The sequence below is a fragment of the Nothobranchius furzeri genome, chromosome 12 (genome assembly GCF_043380555.1).
Source record: "Nothobranchius furzeri strain GRZ-AD chromosome 12, NfurGRZ-RIMD1, whole genome shotgun sequence".
Classification (NCBI taxonomy): Eukaryota; Metazoa; Chordata; class Actinopteri; order Cyprinodontiformes; family Nothobranchiidae; genus Nothobranchius; species Nothobranchius furzeri.
The window spans coordinates 1,533,875-1,561,178 of NC_091752.1; the positions used below are offsets into that span (position 1 = coordinate 1,533,875).

General features: G+C 44.9%; 1 protein-coding gene across 1 annotated transcript in view; it reads right to left on the minus strand.

Moving 5' to 3' along the window:
- The window catches only part of slx4ip (SLX4 interacting protein), a 52,605-nt gene extending 25,327 nt beyond the window's left edge, over positions 1-27,278 (minus strand). Inside the window, exons 1-4 of the mRNA XM_070542131.1 lie at positions 27,190-27,278; positions 26,775-26,821; positions 18,032-18,121; positions 15,124-15,250 (exon numbers count right to left, since the gene is read on the minus strand). Coding sequence (XP_070398232.1) covers positions 15,124-15,250; positions 18,032-18,121; positions 26,775-26,801 — 244 coding nt within the window. The 5' untranslated portion in view covers positions 26,802-26,821; positions 27,190-27,278. The remainder of the gene's footprint in view (positions 1-15,123; positions 15,251-18,031; positions 18,122-26,774; positions 26,822-27,189) is intronic.
- Between the last annotated feature and the right edge of the window lie 26 nt (positions 27,279-27,304).

A 27,304-nucleotide genomic window follows, 5' to 3' on the forward strand; every position in this document is an offset into this window, starting at 1 on the left:
TTTAAATAGATTGTAATTACTCAAAAAGGATTAAAATGACTGGATTAAAACACTAATAGTTTGCAGTTCATTACTTTACTGGGGGTAATAAAAATCTGACATTGTTACTCCTTAAATAGCAAAGCACTGGTCGTATTCTAGATTTCTACTCAGAGAGGAATGCAGATCTCTATCTGTGCGTTTTGTTTTCTTCGCTCATTCTGGGTCCACGAGGGACCAGGACCCTAGCATCTTTCATTCCACACTCATGGCTCTCATGTTTTCAGAGACTTTGATTTAGACTTTTTTAACCACATGTCTAGCTTTACAACCGTTCTCACTGCTTGTCCATGGTGGCTTGAGTTTGCCAACTCCCAGGACAAATTTAACAAGGATGTCTGAACATAGAGTTGGGAACTAGTGTGAGCACCACGGCCCGAGACATCAGCTGTTGCTCCAACTTTTATAACGTCCTGCACAGCACAGAGTTGCTCTTGGCGCTCTGCCTGGGTTCTCTCGTGCTAAGCTTGCATTCACGTTTCTCTCACAAACAGATTGCTGGTGCCTCCTCTGGGAATTAAGTGGCTCCTTTTTGTGGCAACTGTAGCCCACGGTGGTGCAATACCCAAATGTGCAGAACAGACACTTTAAATGCTTTCATTTGTACTTTATTACAGAGAGGATCATCTTGCTTAAATGTTTTGAAATCTAACGCACAACAGTTTTATGTCAGGTCAATTCAATCTGTAAACAAGCCAGCACGACATGTTTTCCGAAATGTGGTAGATAGCATTGTAACCACTTGTCTGGAGAGGCTTCTGCCATCCTGTAATATACCACACAACAACTGCAGAAAAAACTACTTCGATTCCACGGGGTTACTGCCAAGACTAGATTACAGTACTTTCGACATGCACACACACACTGCAGCTTTCACCGCTTCCTGGGAAAACAATGAAAGGAAAGAAAAGTCAACAAACCAAAAGGCTTCCAGAGTGACTCGGACTGTAAAATGGAACAGACCAGGGTGAGAATCACTCAATCCAGGGTCAAAGGTAAGATTCCACGCAACAGGCTTCATTAACTTCAGTCATATCCTGAAGAGATCATTAAAGCAACCACAGAAAACATTTCTTACATTTTTCACCATTTGCATTTCAGGAATCCAGAATATGTTCTACTTTGACAGGGATTGTTTTCTTACCAGGTCATGGACATGAATTAGTTTAAAGATGTGGTTGACTGAAAAAGCATTTTTATCTTTAGTTCGGATGATAATCGGTAACGGAGTTTTTCATGCAGGCTGAACATGAAAAAAGCCTCCTACACCTATCTCCTGCATTAGCTTCTAGGATTTGAAAATCCTCACAGATCTAGGTCACACTCGGTGTGTTTACATGCGCATCAGAAAACCAAGTATTGCCCTAAAACAGGGTTGGGGAACCCTGGTCCATCGAGGGCCGCTATCCAGCATATTTGAGTTTTTTTTTTTTTTTTACGTGTCCTGTCTGGCTGTGAAGCAAACAGAACTGATGTCTGAATGCTGGTGACAAGCCTTACAGATTTACTCTCAGGTGAAGCATCAAAGTATCTGCTTCTAATGTCACGCCTGATACTTAAAACTTTATTGTTATTGTTTTTTAAATGCTTGTAATTCCGACCAGACACGGAGACAGAGGTGAAAGAGAAAGGGAGAGACGAAAGGTGTGTGTGTGTGTGTGGGGGGGGGGGGGGGGGGGGCAAAAATAAACAATCAATGATGAGCAAGAGTCTGCTTCTAGACCTGCAGAAAAGGGACACACAACAATACAACAGGAGCAAGCTATCACTGCGTCAACTTGATGAAGAAATGTAAAATCAACAATGCTTTACAGAACAATCACGATAATAAATCATAGTGCATTTGGTGCCAACCACAGCCTTAAGACCTGTGTTGAAAATGCCCAAGTCCATACTTATGAGAGCACCATGTGGGCACCTGTGTGTGTACACGCGCTTGTTTATGTAAGATTTCTCTATAAAAGCATCCAACAGAGAGTGTGAGGGGCCACAGATCTGCCCCCCAAAGATGTGTAGGAGACGGGGGGAGCTCCAAGTCTCAGAGATCCAGGAGCTGCCCCAGAACACAGGAACCCCAGGGAGACTGCGACCAGAAAAGCCCCTGCCCCCTCGAGAGGCGCAGAGGATCGCCCCGGGGGGCCACAACCAGCAGCCGGCAGAGTCCCGGGAGATATCAGTGGCAAGCCCACAGGCCCGCCCACAGCCTCCCACCCCCTAGCCGGCCGAGCCTGGGACCCAGTAACCCAGGACCCAGGGGCAACCACCCCCGCCGAGGACCCAGCAGACCCCAGGGACCCAGGTCCCACCAGGCAGCCACCGGGATTGATCAGGCAGATGCCATATCTTAAACCCCCTGACCCAGGAGCCACGAACACTCAGGCAGACCAAGGCAGCACACTCCACACCAGGTGTGGCAGGGGGAGGGGAGACTAAGATCTATATCATCAGAAGTCCCAGGAGAAGGGAGGAGTCAAAGGCCCCACCTGACATATACAGTCATACACAAACACAGTCACACACTCCCTCCCTCATGCTCACACATACACACACAACCCAAGACTTACAAAAATGCACGCCGGACACCCACTCATGTTCCCCATACACACCCTATTCACTCTGGTCCCGGTACTGCTGCACATGGGGTACAACCATCACCGGTAACCAGAGTTCGACCCTTTCTGCTGGGGTGCTGATGAGCAGGCGCCCCCGCCCAACGCTGAGCAAAGCAACCCACCACCCCAGACCCCAACCTGACGGCCAGTGCGGACATCGTCTGGCCTATGCCAGCTTATGCCACCTGACTACCCCACTTACACAGCCCTCAGTGTCTAAGTGCAGTTTAAAATTGGAAGTAGGCACCGGTACTCGGGATGAGGCTGAAAAATCCCCCTGCCAAATGCTGTTGAATGTGCTCACTCCCAAGGCCCTAAGTGTGTGTTTGCGTGGAATGTCGTCGGTGGAAGTGTTTAAGGTGCAAATAAAATTGGGGGGCGGTTTTCCACAGGAATACGGAAATGGGGTCCATACCCACACCCCCTGACTTGTCCACCCCCCAAGGTCCTATGTGCATGATTGTGTGATGATGTGAGGGAGCAGGAGGAGAGAAATATGTGGGGATGGGGAGGAATGGCTGGTTGGACTTTAGCCCTCCAGGGAGCCAGCTCCCCCACTGGCCCCAATAGGCACCTCTGTTGCCAAAATGCCACCCAGAGCATGGAGACCCCAGCCCATCTTGCCAGGGCCCAAAGCAGCAGCATCACAGAGCCTCACGGAGTCTGAGGGCACCAACCCAGCTCCACCCCAGCAGAATATCTATGCCCATCCCTGCATTTGCACAACTTCCAGAATATATAAGACATAGGACATCCAGGTAAGGTTGGGTCCTCCCTCTCCTGCACATCCCCCTCCCCTGTGGTGGAACAGCAGAGGAGCCAAGGTCTACCCGAGGCCCCTGAGCCCAGACCAGGCACTGCCGCATATTCCTGCCTTCTTCCCGGCAGCATACATGTCAGGACGCGACCCCCAAGGCCCCGCCCAGATCCCCACACGGGGCTGGCCACCCCCACACCCCGAGCCCCCAGGCCCCCACCCAGACCCACTCAGGGGCAATGCAGTCACTGCCTGGCTGCAGTAGTGCAGCCAGGCAGTGACCCATGGCCACCGCCAAGACCCCCAAGGGGCCCCACTCACAACCACCAGTAGTCCACCCCCCAAAGCAACCCAAGCATCTCCAGAGGGGGGCAGCAGCCCCCCAGTCCCAGACACCCCCCAGTGAACCCACCTCCAGGGAACGTCCGGATACTCCAAACTGAGACCCTCCACCCCATAACCCACATCATCCCGCAGGACAATTTTAGTTTCAACCCTGCTTCAACACACCTGATTTCAATCAGCAGGTGATTACAGGCTTCAGCAGAGTTTGATGATTTGCTGAACAGGTGAATCAACCACTAAATCAGAAGTGATGGAGTAAAGACATGCAGGATACCGGCCCTCGATGACCAGGGTTCCCCACGCCTGCCCTAAAGAGACTCACATCAGCTTTTTTAAATGCATGTAAATGCATTAGTCTGGCTGATAGCGGACTGGTTTTAATCGAGCTGAAGCTCCCATGCGGTGGCAATCCAAATGTATTCTGTAAATAAACGTTAAAGTTAGCCGAGTTGAACTGGTTGGGCGCTCGTGTTCCGGAAGTGACGAGACCACGGAAGCGGTCTTCTGACAAGACCATTGTCACAAAGCAACACGCACTACGGATGCTCCGATCGTGTTTTTTTGCTCCCGATCCGATTCCAAGTCATTTGATTTTGAGTATCTGCCGATACAGAGTCCTGATCCAATACTTTTCAGAAAAGCATTGAAATAAGAAGAAAAAAAATAAATTTTAGCAAAGCATTAAAATAAGAAAAAATAAATTAAAAAAAGGGGGGGGGGGGTCAAGAAAGCATTAAAATAAGAAGAAATCCACACATCCAAATTCTCTTTTAAGTTTCACTTTAATTTTTTTTAGGAATTTGCTGTGAATATACTTAAAAGTAGCAGCATTATTCTTATTTCAAGTTGTTTATTCCCTCAATATGCAGCAGTGAACCATGTTTACGTGACGGAGCAGGCAGACAGAGCCTTCAGCAGGCAGGGTAACCTTTCTCTGCATAACACCTGTAGCTCCAGTGTGCAGCTCCGGGAGCAGGGTCCAGCCAGCCGCGGGGCGGGAGCAACGGCGCTGCAGGAGAACTACAAACCTCAATGTTTTGTAGTCTGTTGGCAATTTCTCTTTTGTTTATTAGCGTAACTTTCTCTGTCAGCTGGCTCCACGTTTTTGTCTGACCTCACTGCGAACTGTGACTGTTAGAGGTAAACTGGGGATTAATGGAGACCGGTGATTTGCTTTGTCGATCCCCGGAGGGAAACGCCGACAGCAAAAGTAGCTTGTTTGAAGGCAGCGAATCATGGAGCTGTCCCGTCCAGCATGTTGAATGCCCAGTTTGCACACATTACAAGTGTCTGTAGTTTGGCTTTTGCTGTCAGTTGTGATATTGCAGACTTGGTCCTGCTGAGCCTGTTTTGTGGGCTTTTTTGTTCCCCGAGTACTGCCTGCAAGGCATTCATTCCTACTTGAGACCACTGCAAATGTATTTATTAAACAAGGAATACACAGATGATCATGACCATTAAAAAAAAATCAAAGCTTTAGAGTATATTTTCTATTAAATTACAAAGTGAAAAACCACTGAGGAAACTAACGCCTACCAAAAATCTGACTTTTCCATGTTCATTATGAATTTCTACCTAAAAAGGCAATTAGCAAACAGCATGTTTGGTGGATGTTTCCAGAGATTAGCGTGTTTTTCCTCCTAGTGGCTGGTTCCGATACAAGTTTTGAAATGCACTTCTAGCCCGTACCACACTGAGTGCTTTATGGCTGTCGCAAAGGACTGTTTCATTTAATATGGTGCAAACTCTAGAGAGGTGGCACACTGCACAGCCCAAGATTTCAGAGAGCCAAACTGCATGACGTCTCGCTCTAGCAGGACACGCTAACACCAACATACATACTCTCTGAAACAGTTTCTTTTATGTTTAAATTTCGATTGGAGCTGTTTGAGTAATTCACATTTGACTAGTAAAGAATGTAACTTTAGATTTATTTGCTAGTTTTACGAATTCTAGCCAAGCTTACCCCATTGTCAGATTGAAGAAAGTTTGGATCACATTTATTTTAAGTAATGCTATTTCTCAATAGAAGAATTTATTCAGTTTTTAGATTATAACTAACATAAATGTCTAAATATCAGACTTTTTTACTTTCTCAGGAATCAGTTTTTGCAGTGTAGTTTCCTGCATTAACATTATCTTCTCTTTATTCTCATTTCTGCTGGGCTGTAAATGTAACAATAGGCTGTCGGGAGAACAATAATTCCCACGCAAGCCCGTTACAAACAGGAGTTAAATCAGCAGGACAGTCAGACATCAGTGCCTGAGAATCCGGCTCTTTTGACATCTCTGCTTTGATGTGCACCCCCTCCCTCTGTCCTCAAGTGTGGGTGGAGAGTTGGGGCTTAGAGCGAGGGAGCGGGGTTGAGTGGTGAAGGATGAGAAAGCCTGAGGAAGTTACCCATATGTAAGTGGGGGCTTTCCTGGAAGGACATCGCTCTGTGTGCAACTGTAACCACGGCCGTAGAAGAGCACTGTGCCTTATCACCCTGCTCAACGGCCATCTGTAACAATATTTGCACATGACTGTTCAATTTAACATTTGGGTGACCTCTCCATTGCAGTTACAAAATACGCCGCAGCATGGTAGCTTAGGCCAACCCATAATCCAGCATGTGACGAAAGTGGTGGGGAGCATTCTGAAGAACAGAACGATTATCAACTGCTTTTTTTTTACTTTGATTTTTTTTTACAGAGTTTAATCTGATGAGAGAAAATGCACTCAGAAAACAAAATTATTCAATCATAATTATACCTCAGTCAGCCTAAAAGGCCACAAATCTCCCAGAATGTGGCCATCGTTTATGTTTGAAAGCGTTCAGATAGAGGAGGACACAATTTAGATCCTTTTGGTTTAGTGGTGTGCAGAGGACTTTGGAGGTTTTAGTTATGCACTGGCCCTCTATAAACCCAAACAACGCCACACTGGATGCTGAATGTGCTTCATGCAAAAAATACAAATCCGACCAATAGCACAGACTAAAACCAAATGATAAAGATTAAAACAGATTTATCTGGGGACTGCTCCTTAACTATTGTTTAGGTCACACCAAACGACATTAAAATAAATATTAGCACCTGCCAGCAGGGTCATTAACAAACGCCCCAAGCCCATGCCTTTCAAAGCAGAGCAGAAACAACAATGTCGTCCCCTGAAACATTGAAGTAATTCCCGAAACAAGGCATTTTGGTCAAGCTCCAGTTCAAGCGAGGGGAACAGTCACATGAATGTGATCCATGCTCAAGCTTAGGCCCTAATTATGGGGGGGGGCAGCTATGGTGGGGCTTGTGGTTGTGTCCAAAAGACTCAAGCTGACCTTGTAGAAAAGAAGAGAGATTGAGAAAGAGATGACAGAAGGAAGGTTGGGCAGTGCAGAAGTATGGAGCAGAGAATGTAAATAAAAGGTGTTATTGTGCCGTACATCTGTAAAATGTGCATGTGTGCAATATCAGGACTGGGGTTAGCGGTGGAGTTGTGTTGCTGCTTAGAAAGACCAGGGGCTTACTGACAGGATTTAGGGAGCCACAGCAACACCGCAAGCACCGGGGGAAGGGGGTTGCTCAGAAAAGGGCCAGGAGAGAGGGAGGACAAATGGGGGAGAGGGGCAGGCTGGCTGGAATAGCTACTCCGATCAGGATCCGTTTCCAGCGTGGGCCTTGGAATTCCTTTGTTCCTGTCACAGGTCTCCATTTCCCTCTCGCCTTAATCCCGGCCTGCCTCACGCCCAGCAACGGAGGAGGGCAGGTAGCTCGGCCACAGGCATGCCTCTCTATCTGAGCAGTCCGTGCATATTAGAAACCCACATGTATATGTGAAGCAGCACTCAGAGGGAGGTGGGTTTATGTAGGCTGTCACAAAAAAAATTACTTATGACACCTTTATGTTTTTAGATCATCTTGAGAAAGCACTGTGAAATGTCATCATGCAATTTTAAAGATTGGTAGAGATGGTTAAAACTCATGGAATGGATCTCTGAGCAGAGGAAGTGCCACGCTTGACTACGAGGCTTTTCCAAATGAGAAACTGTCTAAGAAACTGAGCTAAACTGAATACAACGAAGCACAAATAAACCACCTCCATTAAGTCCTCCACATTCTTTATGCTGAGGGAGATGCTCGTTCGTAAACACATTCTGCAAAAGTAAAGTTATCCAGCAACACTTGTGCTTTTTCCTGCAAAGCCAGGGCCAGGCTGCCTTAAGCCCTCTTCATAGGCCTGCCAAAAGGAGTCAGCGGTACACTGTGCAGGACTCGCAAAGCCCTCTCCCACGGCTGGCTATTAGTGACCATTCATCTGGGGAGCCTGGGAAAATGCCTCTCCAGCCTGCCGTGGCCATGGAGAAACAGGCTGGCAGGTGTTCCCTCCCTCTGAGCCCTGGCACCTGTGCAGGGAGGAGAAGGAGGCACAGGCTCTGCCATGGGCCCAAACACACTCCAGGTACCCCTTTGCCAGTGTGTCTCTAATGTGACTTCCTGGGAAGTATCTCAGGAAGGACTCTCAGGCCATCCCTGAGCTTGGCTGCACACAGAAACATCAGTGTGACTTCATCAGTTCATTTACACATCTGTGCACGTCCGCTCTGTCTTCTGAAACCTCCGGTGAGTCGCGGTGGACGGATGCTTGTACTGATCCAGGTTCTGTTGGAGGTTTCTTCCTGTTTAAGGGGAGTTTTCCACCCCACTGTCACTACATGCTGGCGTAGCATGGGGACTGCTGTAAAATCACTGACACAAGTCAATGACTCGATGCAATCTGCTGGGTTTCCACCTGTGTCACCTCTTCTAATTCATTTTTGCCCTCCTGCTTAGTTTTTATTTTAAATGTTTCCATTTTCCCATTTTTATTAAAATTTTATTTTAATATATTTTTAATCTTTTTTTGAAGCACCTTGTGATTTTTATCTTGAGAGGTGCTATTTAAAAAATGTCTTCTTCTGAAACTAAATTCTCACAGGATCACCAGAACTGGACCACTAGAGACTGGAAAAACTTTCCTAGTCTGACGAGTCTGGTTTTCAGCTGCAACATCCAGATGGTCGGCTCAGAATGTCACCAACATCAAAGCATGGATCCATCCTGCCTTCACGCTTCAGGCTGATGCTGGTAGTGTAATGGTGTGGAGGAGATGTTCTGGTCCCACCTGAGACTGGTTTAAACCCCACAGCCTACCTGAGTATTGTTGTTGACCACGTCCATCCCTTTATGACCACATGGACCCGTCTTCTGATGGCTACTTCCAGCAGGATCATGCTCAGATCTTCTCTAGCTGTTTTCTAGAACATGGTCGTGAGTTCTCTGGACTCCAACGGCCTCCGCAGTCACCAGATCTCAATCCAGTCCAGAACCTTTGGGATGTGGTGGAACTGGAGGTTTTGTGTCACATTGTCATGTTGATATGGACCAGAACCTCTGAGGAACTTTTCCAGCACCTTGTTGAATTTATGACATGAACAATTGAGGAGGGTCTGGAGGTTGTAAGTAAAGTAAGTAAAGTAAGTAAGTAAGTAAGTAAGTAAGTAAGTAAGTAAGTAAGTAAGTAAGTAAGTAAGTAAGTAAGTAAGTAAGTAAGTAAGTAAGTAAGTAAGAAAGAAAGAAAGAAAGAAAGAAAGAAAGAAAGAAAGAAAGAAAGAAAGAAAGAAAGAAAGAAAGAAAGAAAGAAAGAAAGAAAGAAAGAAAGAAAGAAAGAAAGAAAGAAAGAAAGAAAGAAAGAAAAAGAATCCAAACCAATTTTGGCAAGGTGGACCCGATAGTAGCTCAGCAGTAGCTCAGGTGGTAGAGCGGGTTGCCCCATGATTGGAGGGTCATGGGTTCGATTCCAGCTCCTGCCAGGGGTATCCTGTTTATGTTTATTTATTTAGCAGACGCTTTTATCCAAAGCGACTTACAATTTATAACCTGAAGGGTGTGTTGTGATCAGTGTGGGAAACCGGAGTACCCGGAGGAAACCCACGCATGCATGGGGAGAACATGCAACTCCACGCAGACAGGCCACAGCCGAGTTTCGAACCTGCGACCTTCGTGCTGTGAGGCAACAGTGCTAACCACTGCACCACCATGCAGCCCATTCTGCTGTTGTGTCCTTGAGCCAGACACTTCACCCAACTTGCTTGTGTTGGTGGTGATCAGAGGGGCCAGCGGCGTGTCAGACTGCCCCAGGGCGGCTGTGGCTACAAAGTAGCTTACCATCACTGGCAGTGTGCGAATGTGAGAGTGTGTGAAAGTGTCTTTGAGTGTCCTAAAAAGCGCTATATAAGTTCAATGCATTATTATTATTAGTAGTAGTAGTAGTAGTAAAGTTGCTGACGAGTGCATCTCCATGAATGTGATCTTAAAAAACACTAAAGTACTACAGAGTATACAGTTGAAATAAACTGAAGTTTAATCTTTTCAGAGAAGAAAATATATTTAATAACAAGCTATTTATTAGATATTTGTCTGATGTAAACACAGTTCTGCAGAAAAGGGTTCTCATGGAGACAAAACTGTGACTCTTTTTGTTAAAGCGCATAACCACCAGCTCCTTTTACTCAAATATCATCTTGAATGACAAAAATGTCTTCCTCAAAGCACAGAGCACCTATTATCCACTCATTTTCGATCTGTAATTACACTGAGAAATGTGGGTGTGTTCAACACGGTCTACCAGTGAGAATGCATAAAGCCTCTCCCAAGTTCCTCTTCCCTGGACTTCTACAGTCTAGCATGTCCATTTTACATGTCCAAAGCCAAAATGCTCAGTGGGAAAAATTCCCACTGTCCATCTCTCTACAAACATAAATAAATCACATCACAATAAGCTAATCATGAAGTCTTAAAGGGACTCTAGGGAAGTTTGAAGTTTTTATGCTCACGATTGCCACTCAGGCCTAACCATCGACATATAAATATTGGACAATGGGATTCCATAGGCTCCAATAACACGTTTTTGAAGAAAAATGGGAGGTGGCCACCACCGCCATTTTGACCGTGTCACAGGTTCCGTCAAGCCCAGACAACCTAGCTACAACCGGAGTTAACTGTGCACAACACCGGAGCTTCTGAGTCAGAGATACACCGGGCTGACCGCTGGGTAAAACCGGGTGGAACACAGAGGTCTCCCAGAGCTCCACAAGCCGGCAGCCGCACAGCAGACAAGCGCCGCTTCGATCTGAGATGCGCAGAGCTATCGCTGGGGAGAACCGGGTGGAAAGGTTTCCATCCGAGAGCTCCATAAGCCGGCAGCCCGCACAGCAGTCAGGAGCCGCGATCAGACAGAGATGCGCCGAGCTGCGGGGAGGGGAGAACGGGTGGAAAACATCGGTCTCCCGAGAGCTCCACAAGCCGATAGTGGGAACCCAGTTCCACCAACATGTTATATTTCAACCCATTTTCTAAAGTGCAGCATTATGTTAAATGCACTGGGTTTTACCCTATTACATTTAAATTTCATGGTTAAACAGTACATGTTAAAATCTAAGCTCAGCTCGGCAGTGACCTAAAATACATAAATATAATTTTACTTACCGAAATAAATGAAGTGGAGACTCCTTGGACGCTCTCTTAGTGCAATTAATGCCACAGCAAGTCATTGTGTCCAACAATTGCACAAATAATATCCAAACAAGAATACACACACAGAGAGACTCAAAATCCCGGAACAGTCTCCAGGCCAGACCGAGGCTCTACTGAGGCCTTTCCCCGGAGCTAGCTCTGTGGTCACGTGGGTCTGATGCTCATTAATTATACAGAATTTTAGCCTTTTAATACACTTAAACAGAAGAGTGAGAAAAACATTCACCCCCCTCAGAGTTGTCATGAGTGTAAACTAGATCATTTAAACCAAAAACATGTTCTGGTACCAGGCTGTAAACATGTTTATTTCTGCTGTGAAATTGGTATTTTTAACATGGGAGTCAATGAGGATTTGCTCGCTTCTGACACCAGCCCCTAGTGGATGAGGGTGGAACTGCACCTTTTGTCACTTCCGTGTTGGACTCAATTTTTCACCTGCATTGTGGGGGCCTGGGCCTAACGCGTAACTGCAGCTTCAAAAGTAAGCTTGTGCATGAGGTGTGCACGTGCACACCCCTTAACGAAAATAACAGCTGAGACAGTCCCGTGTGTGTGTGTGGGGGGGGGGGGGGGGGACAGGAGAACGAGCAGCTAATTCATTAAATAATGTGGTTCTGTACCTTTCTCTTCAGCACAGCCGACAAAGGTTTATGATGGGTCAGTCCTCCTGCATGCTCAGATCATTCCCTTCCCTTGCTTGAAAAATTGTTCCAAAATGAAAGTTGAACCCACAACTTTTTTTTTCTGTGAATTCAATGCCGTTCGGCGAGTCTCAAATAAAAATTTGGGCGTCTTATTACTGTAAAAAAAATATGTAATTAATGTAAAAAAGAAACTCTAAATGACAAATTAAGTTCACATCCAGAATCAAACCCAGGTCTTCTACATGGGAGTCAGACATCTTACTAGGTGAGCTAAAGCGCTAATGACATTGAACCTATCTGTAGCATTTATATCCTTGATGACAGCTGAAACAACGTCAAACATATGAACGGTTCAGAGTGAAAATGTCTATTTTGTTGCTAATTAGCAGGAAATATCTAGAAGAAAGTTCTACAGAAAGTAGCTAAGGGTCCTCAGAAATGTAGCTAGCTTTGTCACTAGGCGTTAGGAACAGCGACAAAGTGGCACTGCCTCTCTCTCTGCTGCTAAAGCTACGGATAGCAAATGCTACGGGCGATGCCTGAGCGTGAACGCGCATGAAGCAGCCTGCTCGACCCGAGCATCTCTCTTTTTCTGTGATTTTACAGAAAAACAGGCAATCACAGTAAAAATGCCAGGGCTCATTCTACAGGACCAGGGCATTGCAGGAGGATGTATGAAGAAGACATTTATTATTTCTATACATGTTTTGGCCGTCACACTTCCTTATAGTCCCTTTAAGTAGCTGGGGTAAAAACATGATGGAAGTGAGGGTTGACAGTAGGTAATTTACTTCTTTTGCTACGATTTGAAGGAAAAAAACCTCTGACTTATGTTAGCACACGAGAGGACATGAGCTCCTCTCGTCATGTTCAGCAGATGTCAGACGCAAACCGTTAAACACACATGTTGATGCAAACCCCATTGAGATAACTCAGACACTTCCACTTTGCTTTGGAATGTCCAAAGCTGTCGACGGCTCATTCAGAGTGCCAACAGCTGAGGCGGTTACCCTGGTGATTTCACACTGGCACCGGCTCAAACGCTGCCTCCACCCTCACCACAGCTCCTGTTAGGCTGAACGTCAGAGCGACCTCACCTGGCACCTCCCTGTTTACGCAGTGCTCACTGGCTCGCCCTCGCTGTAAGATCACACCAACGGGGATTCTCTTGAACAAGAAAACCAGTTTCCTCCCCTCGCTATTGGCAATCCTGGGAGGATTAGCAGGTTAGCATTTAACCTGTTTGCTGAATAGACAAGCCCAGTAGTTAACCCCCCCCCCCAAGCCTTTACCCTGACCTCCCCTTTTTATGTTTCCTGCCTTCCAGCTTATTTCTCCCAGTAACCATCTTTACCTTTACTGCCGCGCCGCCCTGTCCCTCACACAGGACAATTAAAAGTCCAAGAATGTCATTACACTCACTTAGGACCTTTAATGAGGCTAGAACATGGAATGAATTGTCCTGTTTGAGGCAGGCGTGTTCTTATAAACTAAGGGGGATCTGTGATATGAGATGAAGTCATGTTCCATGTTCGTTTTGGCATCGATGCAAGGAGCCAAATCATTCTCATGTGCACGTTCCCACAGCAGCAGTGATTGTTCCCTTGTTTACACAATGGGGTGAGTTTTATGTGTGCTTGAAAGCCCACATGTGTGTGTCTGTGATCTCCATCATTAGCGATGTTTGCCTCTTCTCGGCCTATCAGAGACGGTGAGTCAGGCCTTGCGGTAACCGAACACTGTCAGCCTGTTCACACCTAACCCGGAGGGAGGATAGAAGCTCTCAAACACACAGCCGCTCTTCTGATTCTCTCTGCTAAAGACGTGTTTGAGCTCCTGTGCACGTGCACGGAAATGTGCATGCAAAGGGAGACTGCTGCCTGTGTTTTACAAGAGCTGGAAAAACATGCAAGTAGATTGTTAAGATGTGCGTGCGTGTGTGCGTGTGTGTGTGTGTGTGTGTGTGTGTGTGCATGTATGTGTGTGTGTGTGTGTGTGTGTGTGTGTGTGTGTGTGTGTGTGTGTGTGTGTGTGTGTGTGTGTGTGTGTGTGTGTGTGTGTGTGTGTGTGTGTGTGTGTGTGCGTGCGTGCGTGCGTGTGTGTGTGCGTGTGTGTGTGTGTGTGTGTGTGTGTGTGTGTGTGTGTTAGCGTGAGAGGCAGAGATGCAGCCAGAGGAGAAACTTTATGAGAGTGACTGCCTTGTAATCCCCCACTGGCAGCGCTGCACTGCTGAGTGAGGGCCGTTTAACTGCCCCTAAATGCTACCTGTAACAAACCTGTCTGACTTACAGCACCCAGCTGGAGCTTCCTTAAATGCTAGGTCTTAAGGTAGAAGAAGAAGAAAATATTGTTTCTATAGCGCCTCTCGAGATAAAAATCACGAGGCGCTTCATAAAAACAAAAAATGTAAAAATATAACAAATAATTTAGAAAATGGTTGAAAATATATTTAAAATGAGCAAAAAATGAACAATCGTGATTGGTGCTTAGAAGTCGTGTGAGCGGCTGGGGGATTGTGCCCACTCTGAAAAATGGAGGGATGGTCTGGCTTGACCTGTTAGCTGCACGGACAGCAGCAGCAGTTTCTGATGCTAAATCCACTACAAGCACCAACGAATGCAGGTGTGCACTTGTCACTATTAACAGAAAGGGAAAGGCAAATTTGCTGTTTTAATAACTCAACAATTTGCATGAACGCATTTATCCGAGACCTGCCAAGTCAAACAGAGAAGCACAATATAAAGTCTCATATCAGGTCTTGCCTCCACAGGTCACGCCCTGGGTGTTGGACGCCACCATGTCCCAACTGGTTCTGTTGCCTTTACACCCACTCTCCTCAAAAACATGAATATGAAAAGCTGTTTTCTTTATGACTGCTCAGTAACTCCATTCCCATCCACTGTTATGTCTCTGCTCCAAGCTTTAATAGGGCAAGTAATAATTGGACTGTGCAGTCAAAGTAAATCATTTGAGTTCATTCTACAGTTGATGACAGACACACCTAGGTCAAAAATGAAAAACAAAGATGACTTCATTCCAGGGGAATGAGCAAAACTGAAGTTCTGAATATAGACATGAGGAAGTGAACGGGATAAGAAGTAAATTGCACGTAGTGATTATTATTGCAATTCCTGAATCAACAGCAGCGTGGCAACTGACACAAGGTGAGAGGTACCTTCCAAAATAAAAGCTGAAGCTGGAGCCAGCTCCTTCTTCTGTTTCTGTTGTCTCCTGCTTTGGAGAAACTCGGTGTACTGCTTCACCCTCTGGTCCACTGGGCCTCGAACCAGAGATGAAACCTCCTAAAAAGTTTTATCAAATTTTAGTATAAACTTAGAAACTTATTCACTTCAGAGTTTTAAACAAAGACCATCAAACCTTAAAAGATACATATAATGACCTTTTTAAAGTCATAATAGTTCTATGGTCTATACCAAACATGTTAATGAAGTTATTTACACTAAATCCCTCTCATTTAAAGCGATCTCAGCACTTTCATTCTTGACTGTTTCAGTACCCTCCACAATGAGCTGTTTCAGGACTCTGTCACTTTAAGATACCAAGCTGGAGCTGGACACGCCCACCTATCTGCCATGTGACGCCGGGGACACACCGGCCGCGGAAGCGCCGCGAAGCGCCGAGAAGCGAATCGCTCACGAAATTCGGCCGCTGCTCGCCGCTCCTCAGTTCATATCAGACGCGCCCCAGTCGAGGCGCGCCTCGGCTCAGCTGTAGTTTTTCTTTTAAAACACTTGGTGTCCTCCATTTCCTCTCTGCCTTTTCTCAGCTCTTTTCCTCTACGTGTGCGCGCGCATGTGTGTGTGTGTGTGTGTGTGTGTGTGTGTGTGTGTGTGTGTGTGTGTGTGTGTGTGTGTGTGTGTGTGTGTGTGTGAAGCTATGGTATGAGTTGTTTCTGCCAGTTGAATCTCTTGGAACCCGCTCCAATTCTGCAGCTGTATCCTAGCAGTTTCTTCCGACATGGGTACGTAAATAACCGTGTTTTTCGGGGGTCGTACAGCTCCTTGTGTTTCTCAACTTCCATAATTCATTTAAAGTCATCCATCTTAACTGCTTGCCTCTCTGTCCTGTTTGCTCCGGTGAAAAGACACCCAAAACCACACCTCCCTTCACGCGGTCACACACGCACACAAGTTCGATGTGTGTGTGTGTTCGTGTGGTTTTTCTGCAGTGTCTGTTTACGAACACATTTGACTATTGCAGAATTTTATTTTGAAATGCTTTATTTTGTTAACTTTACCGGCCTGCCTCTTATGTCTAGGTTTGACTTCCTGCCAGAATTGACGTGATTCACCCGCGGCTCGCGAAAAAAATAGAGCCGACGCCGAAATGATCGCTGCACGGCGCGGGCTGGGGCGCCGGCGCGAGGCGATTCGCGGCGCTTCGGCGGCCCATGTGGTCTATAGAATAGCTCAACAAGGGCGCCGAATGAAGGCGGCCCCATTTTCGCGGCGCTTCGCGGCGCTTCCGCGGCCGGTGTGTCCCCGGCGTCAGTCTCTACCTTGTGAGGCTAGTATTTACAGTAATCTCATTGTGTTATTCACCAATAAGACCCAAAAATCATAATAATCTGCTTGATTGAGGCATTTTTGTCATGACAGGGTCAGTACTGGAGTTTGAAGTTAACCCTTACTCAAAATAAAATGTTGGCCAGGGACAGCTCTGATGTAGACGACCATGTCCTAACAAGTTCATGTTCAGAACACTTAGTTCTGGTCTGTGCAGACTGTTAACTTGACAATATTAGCCGTAGTTTTGAAACGTTTGGACGCCTCTGGTATAAACATATCCGCTTTAGTGTGGAACACTAAAAACACATTTCTAACTCATTCACTGCCAAGCCGTTATCTCATCAGAAAGCCCCTGACTGCCAGCATTTTTTAGCATTTTTACTGTTTTTTGAAGAGTCACAAAATATTGTGCTCAATGACCATGTACACACCAAAACTACAAAAAGAAAGAGTAGACACTTCTTTCATCAGGAAGAATCAGCATCTTTCTAGCTTTTTCCATTGTAAAGCCCCTCGCTTTAGGCATAGTGCCATCCCAAAACAATCTCCTAATTCATGGACTGCCTGCTTCATGATCACGTGACGTGTGACATACACGGATGAAGATCAACTTTAGAGGCGTGATGTTTACTCTCGAGTTGTGCAAGCTTATTCCAAAGCCCACCCTGTTAAAAAAACGCAATTGACGACTTTAGTTGTCACTGGCAGTGAATGAGTTAAAATCCTATTTCTGATTATAATCGGTCACTAAGTTTTTTCCTGCAGGCTGAACAAGAAATAAGTCTCCTACACCTACGTCCTGCATTAGCTTCTGATAGACGGTGAATCTTTAGGATTTGAAATTCCGGACAGATCTACGTCACACTGTCACTTAACATTCATGGACTCACCCATCAACTCATGACGGGGAAGGCTGTTGCTGGTTTAGCGTTCAGAAAACAGCAGAGAACGTCTTGGCTAGTAGAAGCTAACTGTTAGCATTAGCAACTCCACCACACAGCAGAACTCCTTCAGGATTGTGTTATTAATGGAGGCAAAACACCAACGTTGCAAGTCAGCGGTAGTGGAGATGTCCAAATATCAGGAAATAGGAACCCAAAACCTGCCGTCTGAAGCTCAGCTGTGGTGTGGCTCACTACCAGTTTCTGTAAATGGTGCGCCAGTGACCCCGCCCCTCCAGTTGATGAGTACTACAGCAGAACTCTCTCTCTCTCTCTCTCTCTCTCTCTCTCTCTCTCTCTCTCTCTCTCTCTCTCTCTCTCTCTCTCTCTCTCTCTCTCTCTCTCTCTCTCTCTCTCTCTCTCTCTCTCTCTCTCTCTCTCTCTCTCTCTCTCTCTCTCTCTCTCTCTCTCTCTCTCTCTCTCTCTCTCTCTCTCTCTCTCTCTCTCTCTCTCTCTCTCTCTCTCTCTCTCTCTCTCTCTCTCTCTCTCTCTCTCTCTCTCTCTCTCTCTCTCTCTCTCTCTCTCTCTCTCTCTCTCTCTCTCTCTCTCTCATACACACACACACACACAGAGTCTCTCTCACTCTTATTTACAAGCAGGCCCTTGTGTGTACCTTTACTTGTCCTGCAGTAAACCAGCTAGTGGACTCTTCGGCACCCAGGGGCAAAACATGGAGATCCACCAGCACAGCAAAGCTCCCACACTGTAACAGAAAGAGGAAGAGCAGCCACAGGTTGCTGAGGAGCACTGAACACACCGGCAACAAAGAAAATCAGAGTAGAAGTGATTGACAAGGAGGCAAACCACAACGCCTTCGGTGTCGCCAACCCCCACCCCCCACCCCCCACCCCACCCCAGGGCCTCCCGCAGCACTTCTCTTCCCCCTGCGTCGCGTCTAGTTGTCTGTATTGATGTTGTTACAGAAAGTTATGACCCCGTTTGTCTTCTGGCTCCCACAGCATAAAAGGTTCACCAGGCGACCGTTTTCACTCACAGCAGATTTTAGAAAGCGCCACGAAGGGTTATTGTAATAAACTGATGTTTCTAATTCTATCAGTTAGAAATGAAGCTGCAGAGGTAATAATCTTGTTGCGTCGCTCTCAGGGAACTGCTGGATGTGGGTCTGGTGTGAACTTCGCCTCTTCCTGGACGAGGGAAGTAATGGATGGACCGAGACCACCCACAACCCGACACAGAAGAGCAAACAGCACTGCCCACAGAACCTGGAGTGATAATGCAGCAACAGAGCAATGAGCTGAAGAGAGCAAAAACACAGATTTTAGGCTCGGGCTGCACTCAGGAACGGTCACCAAACTCTGGTTCCCAAGACGGCGTGAGACCACTGACATAAATGTTCGTGTTCAGCAAAACGTCTGACTGCACAGTGCATTTCCTCCTTCCCCTTGCTTTAAACTGATCTTAGCTGATTAAAGAAGAATGATGATAGATGACTCATTAAGCACCAAAATGCTGCAAAGGGCTTTGAGCGAATCAAGCTGCCAAATACTTTGGATAATTCTTTCTTTCCCATGAGAGCCGTTTTCTACATTCACTGTCTTTCTGTTTAAAAAAGAAAAAAATTAAGTGAAGCCGCTTCCTTTTTCCTCCCCACCGAGAGAAGAGAGCGCCCCCATGAGACGGCATAATGAATGTTTCTGTTGCAAGTTCTAAAGGGCTGCATGTAAATTCATACTGAAAAAAGGAAAATACAAAAGATGCTAAACAAAAGAGTCACGTCTTCGGTTATAATGCATGTGGCCTGTCAATATCAGCTCATCCCCGTGGATCAGCACTCCGTCTTTGTCCGACCGGTGGCCTCCTGCAGCTACCCATGCGTAGGAAAGCCTAGCAACAAAGGGTCAGACCTTGTCAATCAAAACACAGAGCCCTACCAGTGGACTTGACATTTTCAGAAAGGGGTTTACGAAGACTTCGCCCCTGACTCACGAATGGCTTTACATATGATTATAAGAAATCTACAACCCTGAATTTAAATTATTCAAGCATTAGGATGTGTTCTTCTAAGAATTAGACAAGAAAATACATGTATTAGGAGTGGTTAGTCATAAAGAATTTGATCTCTTTAAGTGAAAAGGGTACAGTGTGGTTTTGTTAGGAAAGGAGCAGAATTGTGAAACCTCTAACACGTTTTCTGTGCTTCTCATTGAGCATCTTGGGGCCGAAAGCCAGACATCAAGAGCGTCTTAGACTGAATTTCTTTTATCACATTAGACCAGCAGATGAGACGAGACTGGGAACTGGATGCTAACGATAAACAGAGGTCTGCACCCCTCCTCCTCCTTCCACAAAAACAGCATGTGATTCTGTAGGCTTCTCAGAAACCAGGGAAGTTTGTCAGGAATGCAAACTAATGCAATCACCCTAATGAGAAAGGTATTAATTCGCCCAGAAAAAGTGCCACTTTGGTGGAGAAACTAATCTCCTGCAGAAGTGTCGGTGTCTGATTTGTGATGTATGGCTGGGCTGCAGCAGCTTTATAAAAAGGCAACCAAGTGGCAGGTAACACACACACACACACACACACACACACACACACACACACACACACACACACAAGGTTACACAAGACTGATTGTGTGGTCTCAATTTGCCAACTTCCACCAGCCATGTCCTGGCTGAACTATGCCATGACCTTTGGCCCTGTAGGCCTTCCATACTGCCCTATAGATGCAGATCAAGTTAGAGCTCTGTGAGAAGCTTAAAGGTTGAGTTCGCATTCTTGGAAAAAGACGTTCAAGCAAGCAACATTTTGAAAAATAACAATTCTAACCCCTTTTCTTAAATCTTCCTTCTAAAGTCACGGAATCTGATGGTTGCAGAAAACGCTAAAACACCAAATGCAACACATATTGCCAAACAGCCATAAAACACAATGTTATCTGACATTTTCCACACATTTTTGGCACCTTTTCTGCCATAATGCCAAACATGGCCCACCTACGTAACAGTATAACAATTTAGTGTTGTGTTTTTCTGGAGGAAAACAAGTTTTCAGCTTTCTTGGTTTATTCCTAACTTCAAAGTTCACAGCAGCTCAGTGCCACCGACTATCTGAGAAAAACACAAATAACAAGTCACAAGTTCCAGATCCCACCCTGAATTTGCTTTTTCCTTGCAGACAGCTCCTACTTCAAGTGCACGTTGCCAAGACAACAGACTGAGGCCTAGTCCACACGTAGCCGGGTTTTCTGAAAACGAATATCCGCCCCTCCAAAAACTTGCATCCACACCACCTCGTTTTAAAAAAAACTCTGTCCACACGTACCCGGATAAATACGTTGTTAAGGACATGCCAGACCTGTAGGCGGCAGTACTTCCCCCGTTCTTAACCTCGTCCTTCGTCTGTGGTCTTCCGCAAGGAGCAGTAATTCCTCTTGCAAAAACAAGCAAGCAGAAAGCGCTTGGACAACTGATGGATCGGGTAGTGACAGAGCGCAGCTCTGAAGGCTTCCATGATGTCGGCTAGTGTAAACACAGGTCGCACACGTGATGTCAGCATTTTTTGTCGCGGAAAGTGACGCTGCGGACCTTAAAACTCCGGTTTTGTCCGTCCACACGCAGACACCCAAAACGGAGAAAACGCAGATCTTCAATTTGGCCGGAGTTTTTAAAAAGATCCGTTTTCGTGTGAAAAAACTCCGTTTTCGTGTGGATGACAGGCCAAAACGTAGAAAAATATCTACGTTTTGGCAGATCCCCGGCTACGTGTGGACAGGGCCTGACAGCTCTGCCAGCCGACAGGACAGGCTGCATTCACAGACAACAGGTCCATCACCTGAACGTTTCCTAAAAAGAACAAAACCAGACTAAACAGAACTTGGACAACAACTCCTTAATCCAACTCTTGATTCAGTCATCAAGAACAAGATGCTCACAATGATTGGGTTAATAGTAAATGGCCTGTATTTGTATAGCATCTTCTTAGGGTTCTACACCGCCCCAAGGTGCTTCACAACAAACTGAGTCATCCACCCATACACAATCACACGCTGATGGTGAGCTACAATGTAGCCACAGCTGTCCTGGGGCCCACTGACAGAGGCAAGGCTTGCCAAACACTGGAGCCAGCAGTCAATCCAACCACCACCAGCAAGCAAGGTGGGTTAAGTGTCTTGCCCAAGGACACAACAGCAGCATTCTCTGGTGGGAGCCGGGATTGAACCTACAACCTTCCAATTACTGGACAACCTGCTCTACCTCCTGAGCTACTGCTGCCCCAGTTGCTCAGACGCAGAAGGTTTTTTCAGGATTGTATATTTCCTTTTTTCTTTTTCACAAAGCATTTAACCTGTTGGGTGCCATCACTGAGCGTTTAAGCAAAATGGTAAAAAAAAAATGCTCCAGAAAAACACCTCCTACTGCACATTTAATGAGATATTCTGGATAGGTTTTGTTTTCATTTGTAGGTTTAAAAAATAACCTGAATGCACAAAACACAATCTCCACCCTCATCGTGATGGATTTTGTGATATCGAACACCTTTTAGAAATGTGTAAAGCTGGTTTGATGCATTTAAAACAAAACGCTGAGCTTCTGAAAGGAGGTAGCTTGTAGAGTGGGATGGCGCTGCTTTGTTCTCCGTCTTGCTTGGGCTTTTCTAACTTATGAACAGATGCTGATGCAGCAAGAAGCGCTACTTAATACCAAATCCTTTATTGTGTCGTCTTTTGTGTGCCGTCATAAAGCAGATGAATAGAACCAAGTCTTCCTGCAGGCTAAGCTCAACTTCTTTAGACCAAGTGTCCCTGCTGCCAAAGTGATCAATACAACCTGCAGGGGAAACACTTAAAGAGACAAAAACCAGCTAAAGAAGCTAAAGCTGCTTCAGGTTTAGCGGAATAACAAGAAAAATATTTTCTGTCTGAATGTAAATCTGCCCTGACCTAAACTAGCTGAAGCCTGCTTCGTTTTTTCTAGTCTCTGAAGCTCTGGTCTATATCAGTCTCAGTTCCCAGAACACTCTCCACCTTCTCTTATCTCTCTCCCAGACTCAGGCCTCCATCCTCCTGCCTGTGCAGCTCAAAGTTGGGCACAGGGCCCAAACCGTAGGAGCAGCTTCACCCTCCTCCCCACCTCGCTGCCCTTTGCCATTGCTATCGCACAGTATAAGAGCCAGACCTTTTCGGACTGCGCTTAGCTCAGAGGCTAACACTAACCAGCCACAGATGTTTACACTGAGAGAGAAGGGGCAGGAGATGAGCTCTCACTCAATAAAACTTGCATCTCTCCCACTCTGCCTTTGTGTCTCTCTCTTTCTGACTCTTTTTATACAATCTGCGAGGAACCCAGGGGAGCTCTTTAGAAGAGTGGGCGTGACGGTCCAGCTCTCGGGGCTTTATTTGCCTCGTTCCCAGCTCTTTCTCTGCTATGAGTCACCTGGGTTTCCCCTTAAAACACGATTCTGCTTTCCAGTTTTTTCTTTCAACTAGCCAGATGCTGAGAATCAAAATCTGAGACCCGATTGTTACTGAGGCCAAGGTTGTTTCAGAGAAAAAGAAAACAGTGGGCGGAAGTGCTCCTTTCTTTCAAGGTGAGCACACCTGAGTCCCCTTTATTTGATGACAAAAAGAGACACAACCCAGGAGTGGAATTTCAGCAGCAAGAACAGACAGGAATATCTCCAGGTAACACTCGGCAAACAAAAGCTCAGGAAGATGCATCATGGAACAAGCCGAGGAGTGTTTTTGCACCGTTCGGAAACACAAAATCTGGCGAAAACACAGAGATGAAAGGCAAATGTTTATAAAGAGAGAGAGAGAGAAAAGTTTTGACACTGACAGGTGAAAAAGGAAAATGTCCCAATGGTTCTAATCAGAAATCTGAATGATTTTGAACAGAGGCTTAATGTGTGGTCCAGTATGAGCTCATCCACACGGTGAGTACACTGCACAGCCCATAAACCTCTGACACGAAACTGCTCTGTGACACCTCTGTTTCTACCACCCGTCTCAACTTTAACCAACGACTTTAGCTGGTTAGAAAGTCAACAATGAACCTCGCTAATAGAAGGCAGATTGCAGGGATTGGCTGCAGTAATGTCCTGGCAGACAGCGAACACGTCAGTGGACCCGCGTTTTTAGCCTGCAAGCCCTTTTCAGGAGGTCTCAGAAGTGGCAGGTCACTACGTAGTCTAAACCCTTTTAAGAAGGAGCATACCAGAACCTCCTGCTGTTCCACAGACCACTGAGCCAGCCGCTTTGAAAACACTTCAGGAGAGAGGATCATAAAACACGGCACTACTTAACATGGAAAAGAATCCACCGACATTACTCATAAAGGCTGATTATTCCTGCTCCCCGTGCAAAAGCCAGACTTTTAGGAAAAAGGGTCCCAGAGTTTGCCTTATCGTCATTAATAAAAGAAAACACAATGGTGTCGCTTGTTTTTATTTGTGAAAGTGATGGTTTGTGCTCAGAATGCTATTGTTTGTGCGGATGCTTCCTTACATACTTGTCTGTGGTTAGTTGGTTAAGCATCACAGAGGCTGTGTGCATTTTCTCAGGCAGAGGAACACAACGGTATCATTATGTGCCAAGTGGGAAGGAACATTCCGTGAACCTTTGGAGTTTTACTCTCCCACAACTAACCAGGGGTGGGGTGGGGGTTGGGGGGTGGGGGGGGATTAACCCGTACACAGGCATGCATATGAAATGAATAAAAAAGGAGCGAATGCAATATCTGGTCAACCAGGAACACGCGGCATTACGGAGGATGTGAGAGATCAGTGCAAATATCTGCAGCCTTCATGCAAAAACTCAATAAATGAAATGTCAACAAAAGAGAGACGGGCAGCTTTTCCTGCACTTAACAAAAACATCTGATGTGCATTATTGCTGAAGAAGCAGCAGTCTGAGGATGAACAGCATGGCTGTTTTTTTAATAGAGTGAGTTTCCTCTGCACTGTAAGGCTGTGTTCATTAACAAAACACTCTCGGGGGGGGGGGGGGGGGAGTCAGTGGAGAATGCTTTTGGGGGGGGGGTGGATTCTGAGTCACCTTTTCTCAAGTACAGCCAGTACAACTGAGATGTGTCTTTACTGCCATCTAGTGGGCACAGAGAACTGATGCAGACGTAGGTTACACGAGAAAAATATCATAAACGCTTTTAAAGCCATTTTATATACTTTAGATTTGAGAAAATTAATTCCAATAAAATACTGTAATTTCACAATTTCTTGACAATTCCAATATACTGTTGGCATAAACATGCAGCATTAGAACAGTGGTGAGTTCTACCTGTTTTACTCTAACACAAGCATTTGTTAGTTTAATCCATCATTTTTTACCTGCTCCAAATGCACCTAATGGAATATTTTGTATTAATTTCCTGCTTTAAATGTCTTTCTATTAATAATACTTGTTTGTAGTTTCTTTTACCAGCCATATTCCCTTCTGGGGAATAATAAAGTCATCCATCCATTAAGCTAAATTCAAATATTGCCACTCCCTGTGTCTAGTAATTATGAAATGAGCATGTAGTGGCACGTTCATTACCCCAAATGTCACCTCAGCATCTTATTTTTAATCTCTCCTCCAACTCTATGTCTCACAGTCCATGGCACAGTCCCTAAAACGCTAATTTTGCACTGGAAATTATCAAACTCTTTCTTTAAAACTGAAACAGCCACTACACAGTTTGTATAATTCCACAAAAAACATGCAAAACATGGTTGTTAAAAATAAGGAGATGGCTTGTTTTGGCTAAGGGATTAGTGCAGATGTAAACGGTGCATCAGTGAGGATGGTCCGCACTGAAGAACTAAGAACCTGTTGCAATCTTGGGCTCAAATCCAGAAGTGGAATCTGGTTTTTTAACAAAGCGTAAAAAATATTAGATTAAAAGAGATATTTCATCACTTTCTTGCAGCACATTACGGTATTCATACCAAAAGTAAAAGCACTGACTAAAATAGAATACGTATTTTAATGTTACTATGTTTGTGTGGGATAATTAGTGTCTAATGTTATAATAACATTGGATGGTTTTGAAGTTATTTAACTGGTAGATCATCAACAGTTGGTTTTCTTTATCAGGAGTCTTTCTGAGGCAAAACAACTAGAAAGTGGTGTGCCCCAGGGTAGTTGTCTGGGACCATTATTTGTTTTCTTTTTTTATTAATGAAATGCTGTACGTAATGAAAAGGTGCTGGATTACGTTCTATGCAGATGATGCTACAGTGCACTGCACAGCAAGGACGATATCAGGAACAAGGGACATACTTCGTACAGATCTGCAACTGCTTCAGGACTGGATTTTTGAAAACAAACTGGTTCTGAATGCGACAAAAATGAGGAGCATGTTACTTAAACCTAGATACGTGTACACAAATTATTTACTTTATGTGGTTTTAGATGGATTGGAAATCGAACAAATGCGTGATTTCAAGCTACTTGGTGTTCTAGTGGACGATAAGCTGTCCTGGAGGAATCATATAAAATACATTGTGAAGAAAATGGGCAGAAGTATTGCGTGTATCAGGAGATGTTGTTCATTTTTAACGTCATCTTCCAGGGTTCTTGTGGCTAAATCTTCGGTGCCATCCCACTTGGATTGCTGTTCAGTGGTGTGGTTGGGTGCGGTAAACAAACTTCTGACTACACTTCAAACTGGGTCTTCCCTTTTACTCAGGGTAAGCCACGTCAGCTCTACATGAGAATCTCTCATGGCTCAGAGTGGAGGACTGGCTGAAATGTAATTTAATGGTAATCTTTTGGAGCATTTGTCATAGTAGACATCCTACAAGTCTACATGGCTATTCTACTCGACAAGCCATTTATGCACAATTAACCAGACCCAGAACTGAGGCAATCTGTCATTTATAGAGCAATAGTAATCTGGAATACACTATCGGCAGTGGTGACTGAAGCTGCTGGTAAAGAAACTTTTAAAAAGATTTTTTTTTAAGTTTATGTTTTCTTTAATGTAACTTCAATGTGTTTGGTTTTTAACTGGGTATGGATGTTTTTAATTTGGTGGTATTGCAATAAGAGTCTGTACTCATTTTATTTGAATGTATGTACATTTAGATTTTTACCATTGTGGGCGCTTATAATGCTTTTAGTAGTGGACATTGTAGTTAAATTATAGGATTTTTATGGGTTGTATTTGATAAATGTTTTGTCTTTTTTTTGTCTTGCATGAATTGTTTTGGTAAATGACCCCAGATGTCGAGCTTTTATTTTGACAACTAATAGGGATTCATATAATAAACAATAAAAATAGGTTTAGCATTCAAATGATAATAAAAACAATATAAACATCATTAAACCATTGTTTATCTCTTAATACCATACTGGAACAAGAATGTGTGTGTTATATAGTTTGTGTTCACCTACCTTGACAGTAAATTTAAATGGAGCCATTGCACAACATCAGCTTTCACCTGTAAGACACAGTTACAGTAAAAACAGTCATGCCAGCTCAACCTCCACAAACAATAGTTTTATCACGATTTTGATAAGGTAACCAAGCAAGGCCTCATCTAAAAATAGTTTATTAATAAAAGTGATTACTCCAAAATGTTAAAACACTTTGTTGGGTTATAATATGTAAAATTTCACTGACTTAAATGAAGTTTTTAAAAAGTCTACCTAGCTTCTTGTACTGGAGTTCATTAGCTATGTTTACGAGATAAATAGTTTATGCTAACCAGTCGAACGTTAATACACTTCTAGTTATTTTCACAACAACGACATACATTGTTTAAAAGGTAAATAAAAAAGACGTCATTAGTGAGTTAAGATTTCCTACCGCCAACAGGTTTGAAACGCCAACATGGCAGCAAGAGATGTCGTCATATACATTTTGTAGTCCTAAGACCGCTGTAGTTCTAAAATTGGACCAAAGAGTTTAGCTGTTCTCGGAT